Below are 22,553 nucleotides of genomic sequence, written 5' to 3'. Positions count from 1 at the left end.
CAAAAATGTCTTGGGTGAGATAAGCTTCTCTGATTTTATTTCAGTGTTTAAAAAAAGAAGCAGAAAGGGGTAAATATCTGTTCTCCTTAGTGGCAAAGGGTTAATAAAACTTTTAATACAAATACAGCTTTGAAACACAGACATGTCGGCCTTGAGGCCAGCCAGCCTTTCATCAGTAGTTATATGACTTGATACGTGTTGAATTAACTACAGAAGGCTCTTCTACCTAACAGATGCACTGAATTTGTGACTGTGTTTCCGTGGCTGAACAGGAACACTTTTCTAAGTAACAGAGAGATATGAATAATAAAAATTCAAATATAGAAGAATCTGGTATTCAAACTAGGCAAACTTCTCAGCTCCTACCAAGATCTACATTGGCATACAAATTTCTAGCACAACAAAAAGTTTTGTAGAGCTTGGGGTACTTGGAAATCCCAAAGAAAATCAGTGGAAGTTAGGCATTTCAAAATCTATCTCTAAATAAACATCCTAAACCCACTAGTCTCCTAAATCCATTTTCAGACACACAAGTAAAAGCAGATATATTTTACACCCGTTGAGCCATGGACTTGTTGCTCCCAGTGAAGTTACCGGGAGCTTCAGGCAGCACGCTTCAGGTCATGCTGACTTACGTGCCCAAGCACGGATCCTTATGCGCAGTTTTCTGCGCTCCCGTTTTGCAGGGGTCAGTCCCTGCCCTGGGAGGGCTGCGATCGGGAACATTAACGTTACCTTTGGGATGCCTGCTGCGGTTTCGGACAAGCGAGGGTAGGTGTAGGAGCTGTACGAGTGTCCTTGTTGGTTTGCCTTAAAAGCACTTGCTCCGTAGGGCATGGCTGGCTCCTGCAGACCAGAGCCCGACCTGGATCTCTGTCTCATTGCTGGCTGCGGACTTGCTGGGTTTACGTACGACGACTTTGGCCTTTTGTCGTAATCATCCTTGCCTGATCCGTTTCCCCAGTCGCCGTCACTGTACTCGAGTCTCTCCTTAGAGCACTCACTTTGCACTGAAGTTCGAGAGGGAGCATAAGGAAAGGGATCTCCATAGTCTAATGAGGATCCACTAGGAATCCTTTGATATTCCAGCTTTAGGCCACTGTATTCAATTGGTTTGGGTTTTGCTTCCATGTGTGTATGATAATCTGGAAGGAACCTGGAGATGTCTGACTTCAGGGGTTTAACTTCTGAGTAATAGATGTCTCTGGAAGTCATTTTCATCATGTGTCCATTTTGCTTTGTGGCGTAACTGCCTTTGTAGTATCTGTCTAGCTCTTCCCCATAAAGAGTCTTGTCTCTATATTTTTCCATGACATAGTCTGTAGTAGTATCTGACTCACTGGAATACTGAGAATACGTGATATAACCATTTTCCTCCTGGTGCCTCTGCACATGGTTTGAATTTCCTTGATGGTGGGTGGGAGGACTTTCCTTCCGTAGGGAATTAGATCGGGTCACCGAGATATTGTCAAATTCTTCTAGCAGGCCATTGATTGAAGTATCCTTTCGAGGTTTATTTCCTCTAACAATAGTCTGGGAATAAAAAATTGCTTTGATTAAATACTGACTTTCATTTAATATCTGACCAATAAAACCACCGAAAAGGAAAACACTATGATTCACCCAGACACATATGTAGTGATGTGTTACATTCTTCAGGCACATACCTAACAAAAATTTATTGCCAGAAAAAGAAAATCTCAAGAAGTACTTACAACAGGGAATGCCGAAATAAAGAAACAAGCATGGGTTAAATTTTATGTACACTATAAGCTGAGCTTTGGCATGCACCCTCCAGACACTTTTAAAAAGCCTGACTGAAGAGGTGGGTGTTCAGCAGTCAAAAATGGAGGCATCTAAAATCACTAGTTGTTTTTTAAAAACTTGGTATAATTAAATTCTCTATTATTCACTTGTCTACACCAAGTGAAGTTGGTAGGCTGAGTCTGATTTACAGAGCATGGATAAGCTAAAAGAAAATCATTCAGTGGTCTGTCTTTCTACATTTTGGAAAGTAGCATATAGATTATCAGGTGCTGTTTTTTTTTACAAAACAGTATGTTCACATGTAACGATTACCACCAGGAATTGCCTCTTAGTTCATTTAAGATTACAGACAGCGGAGGGAGAGGGAAAGACTAATGCCTAACAACTTTTCTTTCCTACAATACACAGCATCCAGCGACCCACTGTGCACAACCATGGCTTTGGGACCTCCACATCATGGACGCCAGGTGCTGGCAGCTGTGGGGGCCCTACTTGTGTCCTAATACTGCAAGGTCATCAAGTCCTTCCTTCTCTTCAGATGTCATGGCTAGAAGGGCTTAGGAGTGCCAAAAAAAGGTGAGCTCTCTCACCACCTGCCTCACACCCTCAGTCCATCCCTACTCATTTCTGTCCAAAACTGGTCCCCCTGGCAGGATGTGAAGTGAGCAATGCTTGATTTCTGCTCTCGTTCACAGAAAATTGACTATTTTAGCTAGTATCATTTAAAGACTGTAACATGTGATTACATCCATTTTTCAGCAGTTGACTCCCATTGAGTGCTGCTTCATGTTTATAAACATCCTGTAAGAATAAGATGTACAGATTAAGGGCTGGGGCCATAAATCAACGCGGCTCGAGCGAAAACACATTTGCTTTGCTGATTCACTGCAGCTAAATATCTGGGGTTTTATCTTTTTAAACTTGCCTAGCTTTTAAACAGATTCAGGCATTTTAGGGCTGCTCGTTGCCAGCAGCTGAGCTCCGTGCGCCCTCCAGAGCACAGCCCGGCGGCGGTGGCCCACACCAGCACGCAGTGGGCCTGCGTCGGAGACCCACTGCTGGGTGCTGGCCAGTGGCTGCAATGATCACTAGCCAAAAAGTAAAAAACCCATCACTATAAGAATAACTGAGCACTAGAGCAGGCTGCTCTATCCCTGAGGTTTTCAAGACCCGAGGGGACAAAGCCCTGAGCTTCCCGCCCTGTGCTCAGCGGGACCCTGCCTGGAGCGGGCGGCTGGTCTAGTGATGCCCGTGGGCCCTTCATGGCGCCTGGGATTTGGTGACCAGCGTGAATCCAGAACCAGAAAACTGAAAGAAGATACAGGTTAAAATTTTCAGTGGCCCCTGTGTCAGAGAGGAATACAAACCTCACTGATGTTTGATGATACACAGGCTCCCAGCTGGCATAGGTACTTTCAAATACGGGACTCGCAGTCCTTTCCCAGCATCCTGACTAGCCAGATCACAGAGATTGGGCTGCAACGTGCAGAGAGGATAATGTTTTGCATCCAGCCAAGAGACACAACGGGCTGCTCTGTCTCTGCTTCTCAAGGAGAACTTGTCAGGAAACAGTGAGCAGGGGACATTGCTCCACATTTACTCCCTGCCAGCCCATACTTAGCTCGCACGCAGCCCAGAGGGGGATCAGGAGTGAGCAAGCTCCTTTTGCGTGCAAGGGACTGTAAAAGAAATAAGGTACTGCTCAGTTTGAAAGCAGCAGGATTTGCCTTTATTTTTGATCTGTCAAGTCTGTGCACAAAACAGTTACCCCGTAGAGCTGGCAAATGCGGTACAGGAATGACAAAATAAGGGACTTTGTAAGAAGTCAGTCATGCTGGGACTGTGGAATAGCCATTTCTACGCTGGGAACGCCGTAGGCATTCGGAAAAGTGTTCCAGGAACAAAACAACATCTATGCGATAACTGCTTTAATCAGGTCACAAATCAAAAGGTGCTGCTCCAGAAAGATGACGAAGCAGAGAATATATTGATGTCCAGATAGGCAAACACAGTATTATTCATGCTTTTTAATCATTCTGTGTTTGGTCTGATCAAAGTATTTGCATTTTAGCCAGGAGACTTATTGCTAGAAGTACGGCTCATTTTTGTAGAGCCTGCAAGTAAATGAAGTTGAGCGTTACGCACTTTTGGTGCAGTGCTCTAATCTGTCACTTGCTGCGATGCGGCGTTACGCGATGTACAGGCCCAAGGAGGGCTCGGGTGGTGAATCCTAACGTCGCCTTTGCAGTCTCGCTTTCATACATGCGCACTTCAGGTCCTGCTCGTGACGTGACTGAGCCACCCTCCTGGCTCTTGAGCCCTGCTGCCTGTTTAATGGCCCGTCTCCCCGTGTCCCTGCCTGCCTCCGTTCGTATTTAATCTCCCAACTCCTCTCCTTCTGCTTTTTGCTTACGTACTCCTGCCCTCTATCTCCCTTCTCACTTCTACAGCTCCTGCCTTCCCCCGTTTCTTCTCCTCTGCTTCTGAGGCTCGGCTCCACGTTAGCCGTGGGCTCTGGACACTTGCTGACAAGGGCAAGAACAGGGAAGCCTGTCCCCCCTCTTTCACACATCAAATAACACTGCATTTTCTCAAACAACAAACTGGTGCACTGCACCAAAACTCACACCCCTTGGGCTGATTCACTCCGCAAGCTCTAAAATTGCCAGCTCCTTATTCCCACAGCCAAGTGCCGGGCTGACCTGCAAACGCACCACTTCAGGTCCAGGGCCTGACTCTGCAGCTGCCCTCACGACCTGGCAGGAGGAGCAAGAGTCAGAAAAACGTGTTTTGGCCTCTACAGTCCTGGCCAGGCTGGGAGATGCTCGGCTGCTCTCTCGGGATGGAGCATGAACAGCCCGTTCACACACAGGCTGGAGCATTCTCGGTCTAGCAGGAATTTCTGAGGATTTTAGCTGCCACATCCCACTAGATACATACAAAACAGAAGTTATAACTTCGCCTAACTTTGCTGAGTTTCATGTGAACAGGGGCGATCACGTTCCAGGCATCGGTGTGATGCAGCTGCTCAAATCCCTGCTCAAAAGCTAAAACGTTGTCAACAGAATGGTTATATGCATTTTATCACTAATAAAATAGTATTTCTTCCATAGCTTTCTTCTTAGAAACGGCTGAAACTTTCAGAAGTATGGGACTGAGAAATGGCACAGTAGGTTTCATGGGAACTCCCATGTAAATCATGGGTCTTTATTTCTAATAAGGGTCATGGGTTCTCCTATGTTGCTCCATCGGACAACCCTGGTGTCTGGCCTGGGAAGGGGCAGCTGTGCACTGTTGGACAAGGCTCTCACCATGTCCAGCGAAGCAGTCTAGCACTTTCTGGCAAAAACCTGGGATGTGACTGACAACTTTGGGTTTTAAGATAATTAGCTTTCAGTGAAAAAGAAACCCCCTCAGCAAAGATGTACATGCAAAAACATGCACGTAAGCTGAAATTCCAATTTAGGAAGCAGTCTTAACAAAAACTTCCCCCAGCTTCGCCATTCAGTATGTCAGAAAAAGAAATGGGTATCTTCAGCAGAGGCAGGAGATGAGTATAAATCATCCTCTAAAAAGGGCCCATTGCATGACTAAAAAATACTCCCATATTTGTGCTAAATCCTGAAGCCACCGCTCATTTTTTCCCACGAAAAGTTCACAACGCAGTCAGAAGACATGACAAAGAAAGGCCTGTTCTGTCTTCTGCAGTGTCTGCCTTTCTTCCTCACACCACTTCGGCTGTTGTTCTGCTGAATCTCCACAAAATTAACAGCAATGTACTTCTCCATTATTCAGAGAGAGACAGCTCAGTAAAGCCAGGCTAAAAGCACAGCAATCCTGACCTCACATTGATCCCCGCTCTGATTTATGTCCATAATTACCTGCCTAGTTTGCTATTTTGAAGCTGGCAACACTGAAACAATAGGACAGAAAAAATACGAAATAGCAAATAGATCACTCCTTTTGACTTTCGAGTCATTCAGGAGGATGAGAGGAATTGGTTTTGTTAAGCTACAGCCTCTCTTTGGCAGGATGACTACACAGTGATCATTCATATTTAATTATCACATAATAAAACAGCACATTTGACAATGAAATGCTTATAATTGAATACAAGATTGAAATACCCAACTGCCATCCCGCTTCCCCTGTGTAAATGCATGCCAAAGAGTAAAATGCCAATTTAATAATCTCTCTGGGACCATCCTTCACAAAGGAGAAGTTTCCTAAAGTAATCTGCATTGTGCATGCACAAAAGGGTCCTGGAGCAGAAGGGAACCTTTGGGAGCATAACAGCTCTTAGGTTATAGAAAAGAGCAATTGTCCCTCCTTTCCGTCAAACAGATGTTCTTCCGAAGCAGTTATTTGAAACAGACACGCCTGTGGGATTTGGGGCTAGAAGAAGCACATACAGGTATCCGAGCGCACACCCAAAAGGAAAGGGAACGGCTGCTGCTGCGGCGGTGGAGCGGCTGTGTGAGATTTGGGCAGCGGCCGGCGGGGGCTCTGCTGCCAGGGTTTGACATCAATCAGCTCCTCCTCAAGGGATTTGGAAAATGCACATTTAAGGCATTTTAGAAAAACAAATAAAAATGCAGGTTTATGTGTTAGGGAACTCATCAATAACAAAAAAAAAAGTTTAGGAATTTTCTGCAGATGGGGCCTGCCTGGGAGTGACCATTTTGATTACGTGGATTAAAAAAGAGTTTTTATTTTTCACAAATGGGAAAATTGTCCCATAGGAAATTTCAATTTTCTAAAAAGAGCATTTGCCATTGAAAACACAGTCATATGAAGCATTCTTGATTACCTTTTTGACTGCAGTGCCTTCTTCTCCAGATTGATGAAATTAAGGGTAATTAGGATTTTAAAAGCTCTTGAGCCTCACTCCCATTCATTCCTAAGTTCCCCAACCACAGAAATAAAGTCTGCAGGAAAATTCTGTAGGTCGTTTCCTCTGTTTTACACGCTGGTTCTGCAAGAAACAACCCGGTTGTCCTCCTATCTGTCCAGTGTGAGACAACTTGGAACGGATCAGCTCTTTCAGGAGAAGAAATACATGGGTATGTTTGGGAGAAATAAACACACCTAGCCTTCGGGAATGCCCATCAGAGCAATCAGATTGCAGGTGATCAAACTAGTGTCTTTACGAGTTCTTTTCCAACCTTCTTTTGCCAAAACTGTGCAAAACGTCTACTTGCTCCAGGCTCTTCTACACTAGTGAATTGGATGGGCCCGGGATCATTCTCCAGGACTGAGCCGGTCTGTGGGGAAAGGGCTGTGTCCGCACTGCTAAATGCTCTCAGCCTCCACAGCAGTGCGTGTGGTTACTGGGAAAAGTCTCTGATGGGTGCTAACACCTAAACGGTGCCCAGGATTCGTTTAGGAGAGTGCTGCTTGGCCCAGGCACCAACCATGCTAGGGACTGTCTTAACGACTGAATAGTATAGCTTATTTAATTCCAGCACCTGATTACAAGCCCTGGCACTACTTAATTTACTACTATAAACATAGGCTTTAAGTGCAAAGGGAGGACAAAACCTACCTATCCCACAAGCTTGTTGCAAATCTAAATTACAATACCACGAGAGGTCTGTCCGAAATCTGGAAGCACGTCAGTGGGGCACAGCCACTACCGACGTCAGAGACATGTCACTGAAATCATTACAATAAATTAGTATGCACAAGTAATTTGGTGTAAAAGAACACAAAAAGTACGATTCCAAGACAATGAGTGCTTTCCACAGAACTGTCAGTGCTTTGGTTTTTGTTTTGTTTTGTTTGATTTGTTTTTAAATTTAGCACTTCCCTTAAATGGAAGGAAATATATCTTGGTGAGATTCACCTATGGCTAAATCAGACAGCTACTAGAGCTTCTTTTTAGCAGCAGTAGTTTTTTAAAGGAAACATCTAGCACTGTTCTTATCAAATGTATGGTAATGTACATACAGTAGATAATTCAAAAAGTATTTCACCAAGACCTAGTGAAATATTATATATTCTCCAGTACTTTGCTATTTGAAGAGAACTTAAGATGTTTATATACAAGTCTACAGTACAGTGCCTCCCCTGTGGGCAGAGTTAATTCATCACAATTTGAGCCTAAAAACTAGATTAAAATCCCAAAGCAGGTATTATTCTATACGAGTAATAAGAGTAATTACCCTGTAAGAGTGCCCACAGCGTATCCAAAATTAAAAAATAAAATCAAAGAAGATGTTTCTACAGAACAAATTCTATGTTGGCACACGCTAACTTGTCCCGAAGGGATTTATTACAGAGCGCGTGGCAGGCTTGCAAATATCCTGCAGCTTTCCTGAGAAGTGCGGTACGTGCAGAAAAAAGCCAGGGATGGTACATGGCCACAGCCACGGCCAAAATCTCCCAGACGGAGGACTCTCTGGAGGAAGCTGCCTGAGTATCAGAGGGGTGGAGAAGCCACAGAAGTCACAGAAACGCATGGGGCTGAAGGTACTCAAGGCTTCTGAAAATCAAACTCGCTTCGTTTAGGTGACTATGCAAAGGCTGAAGAGTGCACCTCAGGTTCCCAGCTCAGGAATTTGGATTCCTGCTACTGCATCAACAGTCCACATGTTAAATTAGGGAGCAGGCAGAAAACCTCATGAGATTGAGATACAACAGCAGAAATCACAAAAGATGGAAAATTCTAGCTCTGTCTTAAAAGGCAGAACAAAAACCCTGACAGAAAATGTAATGGAAAAAGCAGGCTACATCAGAAGTGATGTAAACATAGTTTTACTAGTAATTAATTTGAGAGTAACTAGTGACTAATTTTTGCAATCTTAATTCTATACATTTTATAAACTAAAAGAAGCAACTCATATTTCCATTTTCCCCCATATAAGAGGGAATATTATTTTCCATCGTCTGTATTGATATAGAAAATGCTTTTTTTCCTACCACCCAGTGGTTTATATATTTATAAACTAAAAGAATTTCTGAGCTTGCTACAGCTAAAGTAGACAGTTAAAAACAAAGCATGATTTGCTCAGGTTGATCAGCTAAGATTTATGAAGGCATTGTTTCTGCCTGTTGAGATCACCTACTAGAAACTTGTACAATAACCAGGCATGCATGAATGAGAGAAATCAAAACCTACGGTATGTACAACTTTGTTTAACCAGGTTCCACAAGGGGAGCATGTGATTTGTTTCAGTCGATATCCAATGTTTATTAAAGAACATTTTTCAGCACAAAACACTGAGCAATTTAGGACAGATCAATATTACAATAGATTAAGGAGTGCCAGTGAATTTTATGCTACCCTTAGTGTCATACATTAAAATCAATGAAATCCAATCTATATGAATTAAAGTGCAGTACTCTGAAGCAGTAGCTTTCATTTCATTTCCATTGCTTTCTGAACAGGTCTGGCGTTTGTTCTGGATCCCAGTGACAGTAGACATATTTCATGGCGTTTCTTTAGTGGTCTGTCCTCCAGTGATAAGCTATAATGGATCTGTCTGTGAGAACAGCTGTCTTGTCTTGTTTCAAAAAGGAGATGAAAAACCACTTCTGCTCTCAAACACAGTATTAACCTTGACAGTAATGAAGTGGATAATTAACTGTTTTGCCCTAATATGACCTTGCGTTTATTGTCTTTAAAACTACTATACTTTATGCACTCGTTAAGAATATATCATCTTTTGTCCTTCTACAGCTCTGTTTTCAGGAGTCTGTGTGGATTTAAAATCTGTGACGTGCAGAGCAAACAAATGTCCTTTTAGGAAATGTCATCTTATAAACAGCCAATCTAAATTCTGATTTTGTTTCTAGCTAGCTCATCCCCTCGCTTTTATTATACGTAAAATAAAAGCACAATCTACAGAGATCTGAACATCAATTTTTCTTAAGAGAAGGGACACAGAGCAAAGCCATTAAAAGTAATGAGAGTATAAACAGTGGAAGTGCTAATAATTTATCTTCTTGTGTTGCAAGATGCAAGCATTTGAAGTTCGTGATACCACACGTTACTCCTCAGTGTGAGTATATTTGAACAGTGCTACCTTGGAAGAAGAAATTATCCTGGTTATTAGTTCAGAAAGCAAGCACTGCCTTTCCTTGGAGTTAACACAGTTTTACACCAGCAGCTCTGGGTGTAAGAGGTGTTGGGCCCATATCTGGCTGCTTCTTCTGGGCAGGAGAGGTTGTGGCACTGCAGAACAGAGAATGCCCCTGAAGAAATTCGAAATGGTGGGAAATGGCCAAAACTGGACAGGACAGGGCCTTGAGTGGCATTAGTTTTCTGAGTACAAAATGCACAGCAGGGCTGGACACTGGTTTTACTACGATCTGACTTGGGACCACATCTGCTGCCCCGTGGCAGCCAAAAAGCCCTTAACGTAGTGGGGGCACTGAGGAGCCGCTATCCTGGAGAAGACAGGAGTTGACCCCAGCCTGGCACGGGATTTAAATCCTCTTTAACCTGAACAGTTTAACTCTATCTTTTTCCTGGTACTTCAACGGCAGCGGCTGTCCCCAACAGCCTTGGACAGGCGTGAGGTGTCTGCACGGCTGAGCTCGAACCCGAGCTCCTGTCTCGTACCGTCACCTAACCACAAGGCTTGTAGGGGCAGGAGGGAGATGGGAGAAAGACCCACCCGCGGTCTTAAATGCCCGACTTTACATGGATAATTAAATATGCTGCCAGGGAGAAAAAGCAAGGGAGCTGCAAGGCCAGTGACTGGGAAGCTCAACTCGGATTTAGGAAAGCTATTTTCAAGTAAGTGGGCCCACTATTTCACTTAATGCTTTTTCCACACTGGATATTCAGTGGAGGAAGAATTACAACTTCTGAGCTGCCTTTCCAAAAACAAGCAGCCTAAATTCTGAATTGCTGTCTCAGAACCATCCCTGCGATCTCAGTGTGGTCCAGTGAATGTTTAATTACACCCAAATGGGGAAGCTTCACAAGAAAGGACCGAAATCCTATATATCCTATACATTTCTATACATCCCTCCCCTCTTCACCCTACCAAATGCCAGGCAGATTTGTGCTGACAGCGCTCACTGCAGAAGCACATAACCAACGCTGCATTTCTATCTGCAGAAGATGAGCTTCTCACACATGGCTTGGTCCAGCCTGTTTTCTATCAGGAAATTCAAGCCCCCATGCCCCCATCATACCTCCTGGTCCCCTCCTCTTTGGCAACCCCCTAACGGCTTTGTGCACCGAAGCCAGTCCTCCTCCTGCAACCAGGTAAAACTTGCTTTTAATTTGCCCTTGTGTAACCACACGTCTATGCTATGTCTAAACTGTTGGTACAGCTAAGGAGGGAATTGGACAGACACGTTTACCTCTCCGGACTTTGAGACCTGGACCAATGCCAAAAAAAAACTTCTGGCTGTGGGACCAGCAACCCTCATCCTTAGTGAGAATCCAAGATGCTACAAATTGTCCGAGTGAGAAACAAGCGAAGCGTTTGAACAGCCGGCTCCCACCCTAGACAGGCATGGAGCAGATACAGCTACACAGACGGATGTGCGGGCACCAGCGATCTGCACTAACTGAACGCCTCATTTTCCAATGGTAATAAAAATCATTAAACTATGCATGAAGTTTAGTGAGCTTGTGACACACAGTATTATCCTGGGAACATGCGTTTCGCCACAGAAACTAATCAGATATATGTCTAGAAACCATGCTGGAAGGGAAGAAACATGATTTATCACTCTGCACACTCTAGTAGTGTCCTACTGGACCTATTCTGATTTTGATCTACAGCCTGTCTATAAAATGCCTATTACTCAGAGTTAGTCACAAGGAATATACAACGACGAGGAAGGTGTATGAGAACATTTCTTCTTAAAGCCTGTAATTTAAAGGTTGGCTTACACCTGGAAAGCCCCAGAATCAGTATCTTTCTGTTTTTAAAAATTCCTTCCCAATGATACGTACTCTCATTCTCCCTACAAAAAAAAGTATTACTTTTTGATATCCCATAAATTGCTCTTGTGGCAAGGAATTCTGGAGGTTACACACATATTGGATGCAAAGAAAAAAATGATTTAATTTTCACACTAGTTATGCATTTGCTGCCTTTAGTCTAATTTAATGTCCTTTGATGACTGGCACAGCTATAGCTCCAGTGGTTAGGTCGCTCAGCTCAGACAGAAGAACTGGGGAATTCATGCATTTTACATCAGACAGCCGCCAGACAAAACCCTGTCACCTGCTCCTCGCAGTGTAGCACAGTGCCTAGCATGCAAGCTGTGACTTTTGGGACTTCTCTCCTGCCTACAAGCTCCCAAATTTCACCTACATGACATATCAGACATGTATCCGCTTTAACGAATGCCTGCCAATCATGCTAGGTACCTCCACCCTATGGTGTCCCTGGGATGTCGTGTTCCAGTCTTCTCCAGCCTGTGCTGGAAGTTCTGGGTTTGGGGCTGGCCCCTTTTTGGCCATTTCAGATTCAGGGTCGATGAGGCTTGCTTTGGTTGGTATCACAGAAATGCCCTCTTGGGTCAGACCTGCCTACACAGCCCTGAATGTACCTACTACAGCAGCAACAGGAGACGCGACTGAGGGAAAACACATGAGCCTTGTCATGATATGCAGTCCTTTCCTGACGTGCTCCTCCAGGAGCCAAAATCATTGAATTAGGATGTTAGAAGATGCATCTCTCCCTATTCCCTTTAGCATCTGCTTATAGGCCTGTTTGTGAATTTGCCTAATCCTACAGTATATCAGGCTACATCTGTAGGCACCAAGATGCCCTTAAAGAAGTTAGCCCTTAGAGCTGAAGCCTAGGGATCTCGCAACAGCTTATCATTCTTCACAATCTGCTACTGGCACCATCCTACCTGCTCGTCCTACCTCACCTGTAAAGCAAGACAGAGGAACACAGAAAATCTTATCCCTGTCTCCTCCTCCTCCTCCTTACTTTCATTCTCTTGCTTCAACGTATTGCTGTGGTTCCTGTGCTCTGAGCAGATCTAGAAATGCCCATTCTGGGACAACTGTTGGATAGGACCTTCCCTAAACAAAGAAGAACTAAAAAAAAAAAAAAAAAACCAAACCCAAATTAAAACTCAGCAAAGTCCACCTCCAGGTTTTTCACCAGCTGGGAGGGCAGAAGCACCCAAGCATGGGCCATTGCTTCACCACCGATGCTGCAGAGCACGCTATGTTTGTGATGTGCGCATCACCGAGACCTGACTCCACATCACTGGATGTAAAAAAGCAGCTTTTACTCTGTCCACCCACCATCATCTGACATGTTACTCAACTCGTGACAGATGCTAATAATGGCAGAGCATGTGGATTCTTTTTTGCGTTATGACAGAAGAGGCAACTGATACCTGTAATGACACATTGCTGCAGATAACACGCTGCATTTTCTATGGTGAGAAAGGTCATTACAAGTCATGTCAGTTAAAAAAATCCTTCAAAGAGGTTGATTCACCATTCCTGTGTGAAGTCTCCATGATCATTCCGCTCTCCTTACCGTTGTACTAGAGACCCTGAGTTTGGAGGATTGTCATGCTGTGCACCTGGGCTGGCCACCTGCATTTTAGATAGGCAGGCTGGACTAACCACTGTATTACTCCAGTATTAAGCCCTCATCGCTCTACTAATTTCATCAGAGTAAAGGCAAGGCAACTCTGCAGCACTCTGATACTGTATTTATTACATCATGCATGTAATAAATACAAAATTACACAGACTACAGACAAAATTAAAGTAATTTTCTCAGAATTCCTCCCTTCGAGGAAGGGCAGATGCTAGAGAGTCTTCTGTTCAAGAGACTTCCTCCTACGCATCCACCTACCAAACACCTCGTAAAAAAAAGAAAATTCTTCCGCTTGGTTCTGTAGGCAATACTTCACAAAAAGCGAGAATCAGCCCAGGCTGAGCTCTGCAGTGCATTTTGGTGCAGCTCCTCAATAGGGGCTGAACTAACTGGGTGAGACGAGCTGGCGTTTCCAAGCTAGCAAACTGAGGGCACGTTTACAACACGGCAGTTTGAGAAGCGGCAGTGGCCAACGTGACAACCTCCCGGGTGGCTTCCCCCGTGGAGCGTGGTACCACTGGGGAGGGCAGCCACGGCTCAGGGGTGACCCTGGGGCTGCAGGTACGCTATCCACTGGGTGCCCTAGGTTGGGGCTTGCACTCTCCTGACTACCCAAGACCGGCTGAAGCATCCCCATCCACGCTGGAGTCATGGGTTTGAGTGCATGGAGGCACAGCTTGAATTTTTTGCTGCCACCCAAAGAAGTCACTTCAGCAAGAGCTGAGTTTGGCCAGAGCAGTGAGCTGAGCTTCCTAATAAACAGCTTTCAATGCATATATGCAATACTCTCACATTAGATTAACGTGATACTGGCGACAACACAGAATAGGTAAGAATTTGGGAAAACGTTTGCATATCCAAATTTTAATTACTGAAAGAGCTGGTAATGTAGAAATGAAATTTACTGAGCCTGAAAAATATGTATTATTCAATGGCTCAAAATAAATGTATATCTAAACATTTGAGACAAGAATGATATTCTTAACAACGTTACTGCCAGCTGTTTAAAATTCTTAAAAAGTAAAATGATGGAAAACTATACAAGAAGACTAAGCAAAACTGCACTGTGTAATTTGTCAACCTTCACAGCAGTTTCAAAAGTTGGTTGCCATAACAACAAGAGCAACACTTCATTATAATCACATTCACTGGTAATTCTTCTGACATTTTAAAATATAGTAACTTTAACAAAACATTTAGTTTTAAAATTCCACTCAAATATCTATCTTCTAGTAACTTTTCCTTCTTTCTGTTTTAAAATACACAAACACGGTCATTATATATCATTTGAAATGTTATTAGAAAACTATGAAATGTCAAAAATAATTATTCTGGCTATACAATACCTCAAGTATATGCAATTTTATACATAACATGTACACACAGATCTCTTAGACACACAACAAAGGAGAGTGAAATGTGATTTAAAAGTTTTACTATGAGCGAGAAAATTGGTGTATGTATTACTGATGAGTTATGTAACCATTCCACACGGAGGAGAACAGAGAATTCTCAGATTCTCAAAAACTCAGAACCCTGATTCCATAGGACTTCTAATGCATCAAAATTTTCTTTTATTCCAAGATGGAATGAAAGAGCAAAATGTCCCAGAAGATGAAATTCCTGAACAACATTAATTGTAGGAATTTCAACTGCCCTCTTAATAACATTGCATTTTTGTAAGGCTAATGCAATTCATTTCAGTAGGGTTAAGAGTGGAACAGCTAAGCCAAAAAGCTATATGAAATCATTCCAGCTTTTTGGCCACATTTTGGATAAAATCTGACCATCAATGTAAAACTTTCATATTTTGTCAAACCAAAATTTTCTGAAAGAAAAAAAAAATACTCATTTGGAAAGCATACAGCCAGCTCTGCTGAAGAACACCAAGAGAACCTGGGCATCTTGTTTCTCCACCCCCTCAGCACCCCAAAATCTGCCAGTATCTTTGTGCTAAGGAAGTATTTTTTTTTCCAAGGAAGGTGTAAAGCAATTTCAAAAAGATTTTTTGAGAATGTGGTCCTGTCCTCATGCTGTAAACCTTCATACCGTTGGTGTTACAGCTCTGATCCTGCAACTCATGGTCTGATCAAAGCACCCACAGTGTCCCACTAAGGTGAACGGGGTGCCATGCAGAGGCAATGCCTAATAGTCTTCGACCTGTGCAGAATTCAGAAGTAGCTAAAAGCCCCAAAACTCAAAGCACTCATTTTGTCAGGAAACATTCTGGTCTCGAAAAAGGGCAAGATGCAAGATTAGAGAACTTCTTTGCTCCAAGAAGTGCAACTCTGCTTTTTAGCCTTGTAAGACTAAGACAGAAGCAGACTGCAAACTCATGGCATGTCACTGTTCCAGGGCGAAATTTTGCCCCTTTTGCATCAGCAGCAGCTGTAAAATCCTAAAGGAAGATGTGCCTGCAGTGTCTTCAGCTGTTTGGCACTACGTGTAATTGGCGTGCGTAGGTTTGAGCTAGGCACAATTTATTCTTTGCCACACTGACTCTTTTTAACTATTGTTTTGCTTTCACTTAAAGACACAGAATTTGTCAACATAGTTTCATTCCAGCACACCTTTCGCATTAGCTGAGGAAGATGTTTTCAACGCTGACACTTCAAGTGCTCCTCAAATGCCTAGGAACAGTGATCTCTGCAGGGTATGAAAAGTGTGACAAAACCCAGCGGTCTCCAGGGACCTGCAAGGAACCGTGCGCAAAAGCTGCTGAGCAGGTTTTTGGCTCTGGCTGTAGGATTTGGATGGTGCTGACACCGCCTCGCTGAGGTGCTCTCTCGCTCTGGTGGCAGCCACTTGACATGATCTGCGGGGACTTGGATCCACTACATGGGCCAGCTGCAGTGGCCACGAGTGCTCAGAGGAAACCAGGAGTTTTTCTCCTTCTTCTGAATGGGGATCTCCATCTCCCCATGCTTACTGCACTGGTATTCACCAGCACTGCTTCTCCTCTGGGCTGGGACAGGCAAGTCGAGGCCGATTTAGTGCAAGGAAACAGGATAAGCGATTTCTTCTTCTTTGCATCCCAGAATTTCTGTGGTTATATATAGATCCTTTTCATGGAGGAAGATGGCTCCAAGAGCTCTCCAATGGATCACAAGGGATTTACAGGCTCCCAGCACCAAACGTCATGTCAGTTCTGCTATACCTGCATGGGTGCATGCAATCTTTGCCTCAGAGAGAGGACTTCATGAACCCCTAAAAACTAGAGCATCAGATCTGGCCAGGCTCTAGTCCGTGAAAGAGCAGAGGCAGGCAATGGATGGAAGAAGGGTCACCTTAGACACTTCTCAGGTTTTCCACTCTTGCAACCACGGGAAGACTGGCCAGCTAAGGACAGTCTTGAAAAAGGATTAAAGTGGATTAGGAAGCAGTGCGCTGGGCCTGTGTGGTAGGTGAACTGTGACCAAGGTACTCGAGCTGCTTACATTTTTCTAGCCCAAATGCTTCACAGCACTTTTGCGGGTTTTGATTGTATGGACAATATAGATGTCAGTGGTATATTTCTGAAAAAGACGCCACACACGAAGGAATCCCTGTGTGGAAACATCTTATAGTCTGGGACAAGACAGAAAAAAGTAGGCCTGAGAACACTCTTCACAGTAAAAGAATACTCCTTGTTAATTCCTTCGCATTTTTCCTTTGAAACCTTCCATTTAGGGTCGAATTTTGCATGCCTTCCTCAGGTAAAGCTGTGTTTGACTTCAACAGGTTTACGTCCAAGTACAAATTATAGAATTAAGGGCTGGGGATCACCAGTTAATATAAAGCAATGAAGGTCCACTGTCTCTAGTGTACTTACTAACTGGTACTTCAAAAATCTCGTCTTGGCATCCGATTCTTGCCTGGATTAATGATAGGCTACAAGAAAGAGATGTGAAAAAAGCATTCTGCATTACAGTTCTTTGTACTAAGACAGGATTGCAGATGCCTGCAAAAGGAGATGAAGCAGGGGATGACAACTCTGTTTTTTCTTCTAATTCTTGTTCAGTTCCTAATCCAAGTCAAATGCTTGGTCACTTGTTTCTTTCCTTTTTTGCATCTCTTCCGATTCATAAATTTATGTAAAGAACTAAACTGCAGGGCATAGGTAACTGTGATCAGACAAGCAGCTCACTTGCTCCTCCACCTCCTGAAGATGCCAGGCCATTGAAAGTAGTAAGTCATGGTCTGCAGACCTACACAAACCAGTCTGAAATCCAAAAGTGTGATTCACGGAGTTCACAGATGAATGCAATTTCTGGTCAGAGGCATTAAAGTTTTGAAAGCAAAATGTATTGCAAAATTGCACTTTAGAAGAGGTGTTAACTGGCATATATTCAGCAGTGCTATGCTGTTCATTGCTTTAAACTTGGTATAACTGCTCACATAGTGGAAAAATGGCACCGAACTTAGATTATAACAGCACTCTACATACACTTAGGGCTGGTGCAAATGACTGCACATAGTTTTTGGGAAGCCATCTCTGCAGCCGAAGGATGACCATGCTTCATGTTTTATCAGCCAGGTGTCATTAAATCTAAAATCTGCAGCCTAAGCTTGTTTTGGGTTTTTATTCGGGGGAGACGTGAAAAAAAATTGCTTTACTCAGAAAAGGCAAAAGAAATCGCAAGAAGTAAACAAACACTCAACCACCACCTGCCAAAATATTTCAGTTTTAATAAACTACCAGGATGCTTCAGGGGAGTTGAGGGTCTCCTGCGCTGTACTAGCCCCAAGGCTCCCAAAGCAGCCTTCGAGCTCCTGCCGTGACACCATCTTCCCTCTCCCGGCACTAACAAGTAAGAGCACCCTGCATCACAGGCAGCGGGAGCTGGGCAGGGAGGCCGATGACTAGCAGATAACAGAGCAGGAGATGCTAGTCCTGAGATGACACTTTTGAACAAAAATATTTCCATTTTGAGTTTATCGCTGAAAAAAATGGGAGTTCAACATTGCCTGGCCAGTTCCATGACTAACTACAGCCAAGTGACAGGCCACTAAACAACGATTAGCCATGTTCTGCATCCTGTCAGTCAACATGTCTTTAACACTGGGCAGTCCTGTGCCACAGATGAGCTCCTGTAGTTTGCACACAGTAATTACAGAGTAATGCTCTACAACCGGTGTCACAGCAGAAGTCACAGATCTTCAGGTCTGCATCACGAAACAATAAAGGACATGAATCAGGCACCTAAATCTAGGTAGATCTAAAGTAAAATCTATTTAGACATTACTTCTGTATCACCAAGTCAGTATTTTAAGTTTGTATGTGATTGGTTTTGGGAACTGGCGCAACACAGTATTGTGTGGGTTTTCCCAGTGGTGATACGGAAAAAAAAAGGCTTTCTACTACCAAGCCACATGATACTATCAAACGTTTTATTCCAGGGCCCAGTAAAGTGCTGGTCTGGGTGTTTCACGAGGAGAGGAGAGCTGCACAGTAGGGCAGGCAGTGAAAAGACAGCGCTGCGCCATTTCACTCGCATCTAACACCAACACACTTATAATAGCAGGACCGCCGTGGTACTGGGGCACTGACTGCCACCACGGCAAATAGAGCGTAGCTCACCCTCAACCACCACCACCCATAAAAAAAGCCCAAAGAGAGGAAGAGGCTTTAAAAAGTGGCCCTGCAGTGTAAACCTTCTTTCCCGTTCGGATGACATTTCCCCAGAGGAGCTTCCTATTACGCCCTAAACGTGTGTGTTAACAAATGTGAGGTTGATAAGAGCGTTAACCCCATCAGTGATCCCGGCTCTTCTTCTGAGTGAAAGGTTTTTGGCTGCAGTTTGATTGAACCTTCCAAAATACTTCAATGAATTCCAGTGTGAGAATATTTTATGCTATGGAAACAACTGCTTTTATCTGACCGCTTTGGCAGCGGGGAACTTGTTTAGGTGGCAGAGGCTCCTGGTCGGCTGCTGTAGACTGCTGCAGCCGTGGCCATCTCCCTGGTCCTAATTACAAAGAGGATTTTGACAGTCTGGTAAGTTATAAGAAATAATTTAAGCTATGTTACTTTTTTATGCAATTTACCACAGTGAAGTATGGCATACACCTGAACACAAATTCAACGTTTCTGCTTTACAACGTACGGAGGCCAGTTCAGGAAGCTTCTCTGCTCTAAAAGGCATAAAACCACGTTGTGAATTACGTCCCCACTTCATAAATCATGAGGCAAATGCAGCGGGCGGAACGGGAAGCCAGAAAGCGTCTCGGTCCCAAACGCTGCAAAGCCGGGATTTCACAGCTCCACGGGGCTCACTTCCCGGGAGCCCAGCAAAGCACCGCTCAGGGTCGAGGCAGCTATTGCAATCAGCGCCCGGGCTACTTGGGATTAAAACGAGGACCAATGGAACAACGTGTGCAAGGCATTTTTTTTCTTCCAAGGAAATACAAGTTTTCCTTTTCAAGGACAGTTGTTATTAAATAGGAAGTGTGAGCAACGAGAATGATGCAAGTAAATGGTGCTAACCATCACTGAATGATTTCCAACTGAAAATGTGGATATTTAGCAAAAAGAGCCCCTGTGCAAAAACCTAAACAGTTAAGTCAAATTTACAAGATGGGCGATAGGAAAGACAGGAAGAACTTCCTGAGCTGGCATTTAATTTACTCAGTCTTGCAAATGAAAACTGCAAATCAAACACCTTAGCGGACACCTTCTCTAAGGAAACAAAAAGAAACGGACGATTTCAGAGAACTGTCTGCAATAGAGTAACTTGCAGCGATGATACACGGGACAATGAAACAATCTCATTTACAAGAAACTGCTAAGACATTTGTAGGGTAATTTTGATTTGATTTGATTTGCTGGACCGCACCACCTCCAACTGCATCCTGTTCCCAGCAGTAGATTGGCCCTGACACTCTTAATAAATTAATCTGTCTGTCTGAAAAAGCGCTGCGAACTGCTGCTCCTTCCCCTTCCTACACCACTTACGACCGCAAAGAAGGTAGAAATGAAGGAAACCGGCTCGCCGGTGCTTGGCAGCATGGGATGCTCATGAGCAGCACCGCTGCAGCCCCTTCTCCTTCGCCTCTGCGCCTTTGCCGTGGAGGGAGCCCGGGCGAACAGGCTGGACTAATCCTGCTGCGTTTTGGACCGCCGCAGCGGACCTGCCTCTCCGCAGCACGGATCTTTTTGCCCAGTTGGCACATAAAGGCAGACACATTTAAACCAGTTTTCCCTGCATACATATTCCAGTATTAATAAGAAAGTGTTACTTCATATTGAACCATACATCTAAAGGGAAGGAGTTAAATCTGAAGCTTTTTGGACTGTGAACATTGGACTAGCGAGCGTTTTTGCTGGAAGTTTATGCTGCGCTCTAAGGGAATTATTAAATGCAAATTAGGCCACAGATTGCAATTATTGTTTTGTTCAGACTACAAAACTGTTAATTTCAGTAAAATTCGTAATCTCTTGCTATTCTTTTAGTTGTGCGATTCCAATAGCTAACTTTAGCCTGTTGGATCTGATTTTTGCAATTAAAAAGGAAAAGTTCTCATCCTGAATATTTCTCCTTTGCTCATTTCTCTCCCTCCAAAGATCTGCATTTGACATGCCCTTTTATTCTGGACCCGCACAGTTCGTCCTGTGGAACTGACATTTCAATAGAAAATGTATTTAAAAGTCTCTAGAGGCAAAACAGCATTGTCCTCTCACAATACAGGGAGCTTGTCTACTGTACGTGGATCTTGTGTGATGGAGAAAACAAGAAAAGAACAAATGGCAGCAAATCAGTTCCAAAATTCTAGAGTACCAAAGCTCATATCTAATCGTGTTAGAAAAGCAGACAGAATAAAGCACTTACTTACTTACATTTTGAGCTTTGGCTCCACAGTAAGTGAGCTGCTCAGCAACATTATGTTTCTCCTAATCCTACCACTCTTTGTAAGCAGAACTCTGCTGGGATCAAATAAACTTGGCTGGCTGGTTATAACGTAATATAAAATAAAATATAATATAATGGGACTATAACCAATATGGATTCTACTCTGAACTACAGTGGACCAAGACAAGTGTTTCATTTAGTAGAGCTAGGAACAAATATATCACGAGAATGACCTGAAGACCTGCGGTATATGTAGTTACTGTTATTACTGCCATTGCATGCTTTTGCTGATGTGGAGGGCAAATGCAGTATTATCAATTTTATATGGAAATCCCTTCCACAGACCTTTTGTTAAAGAGGATACATGATACCGATTATGAACAGGGATAAAATGCATCTTGAACAAGTTCCGTCCAAGCAGATTTCTCATTACTTGTGCTGCAGGCGCAAGTTGGGACGTGCAGGTAGATGAATTTCCAAAGATTTCTTGCTGCCACCTAGTGTTCAGTACTGACGACCGCCGACAAAAAGAGTAGAGGTTTGCTAATGTCGACACGGTATTTTATCTAAGTGACTTTAGGGGTACTGCTCTAAGTTCAGCCAGTCAATACACTCCGACAAAACAGGAGAAAAAACCCTCACAGCCTGTTTTACTCCATCAGCTTTCTCAGCTGGGTCAAGCAGCTGAGCAAGGACTCACCAAGCTGTTCAACTGAAGCTTGGTAACATACATTCTTCCTACTCCTTTCTACAGGGGCTGTTCACTTTTATATTTTGTTCTCAGAAACCAGAGACATGCTACTGCCGCAGCAGCCACCCTGAAGCACCATCTCCGCTTCCGAGGCCCTTCTCAAGAGTTCATGCGCCCAAGCCTAGCTTCTGTCACCAGAGCTTTTATGGGACAGTGTAGAGAAAGATTTGGAAGGAACAAGTATTGATAAACAAATGGGAAGAAAGTACTTGTTAACAGCTATGAAGCCAGACAAAGACATGGTGAAAAGAATCAGAAGAGCGCTGGAAAACTTCCAGGTGGTAAGCTGGGAGCTTGGACCATTTATCAGGCTGGACAAGCAAGGAAGAGGAGTTATGGGAACAGTTTCCTATAAATCTGACTTCAGGGACTAACTTCCATGTCATAAAAAGAACATGATTAGGCAGTGTCCTTGCTCAGGTAATAATTTCTGGCTTCTTTTAGCTTATACAGTGCTACCTGAAGAGACTATGAGACAGGATTTTTGGGTTTAGCATTGACTGAGTGTTCCCAGAGGATCACACTCCATTTCTGAAACTCTGATACTTTTCATAAGTATCTTTCGTAAAAGATACTCGTATCTTTTACATGCAGACCTACAATATGTTTCATAAGCTCTAAAGCCAGGTAGTCTGCCTTGGCAAATGTAGATAGTGAACTCTAAAT

At 43.6% G+C, this 22,553-nt stretch overlaps 1 protein-coding gene across 7 annotated transcripts in view; it reads right to left on the bottom strand.

Annotated features, from left to right (window-relative positions):
* The window catches only part of PAK5 (p21 (RAC1) activated kinase 5), a 134,012-nt gene that overhangs the window by 28,316 nt on the left and 83,143 nt on the right, over window positions 1–22,553 (bottom strand). For all 7 annotated transcript variants that reach the window (XM_064509999.1, XM_064510001.1, XM_064510002.1 and 4 more), the window contains one exon: window positions 736–1,533. In XM_064509999.1, the coding sequence (XP_064366069.1) occupies window positions 736–1,533 (798 nt within the window). The remainder of the gene's footprint in view (window positions 1–735; window positions 1,534–22,553) is intronic.

Source organism: Dromaius novaehollandiae, chromosome 3, assembly GCF_036370855.1.
Source record: "Dromaius novaehollandiae isolate bDroNov1 chromosome 3, bDroNov1.hap1, whole genome shotgun sequence".
Taxonomy (NCBI): domain Eukaryota; kingdom Metazoa; phylum Chordata; class Aves; order Casuariiformes; family Dromaiidae; genus Dromaius; species Dromaius novaehollandiae.
Note: the sequence above shows the minus strand (reverse complement) of the source record. Positions and strands in the feature narration are given on the sequence as shown.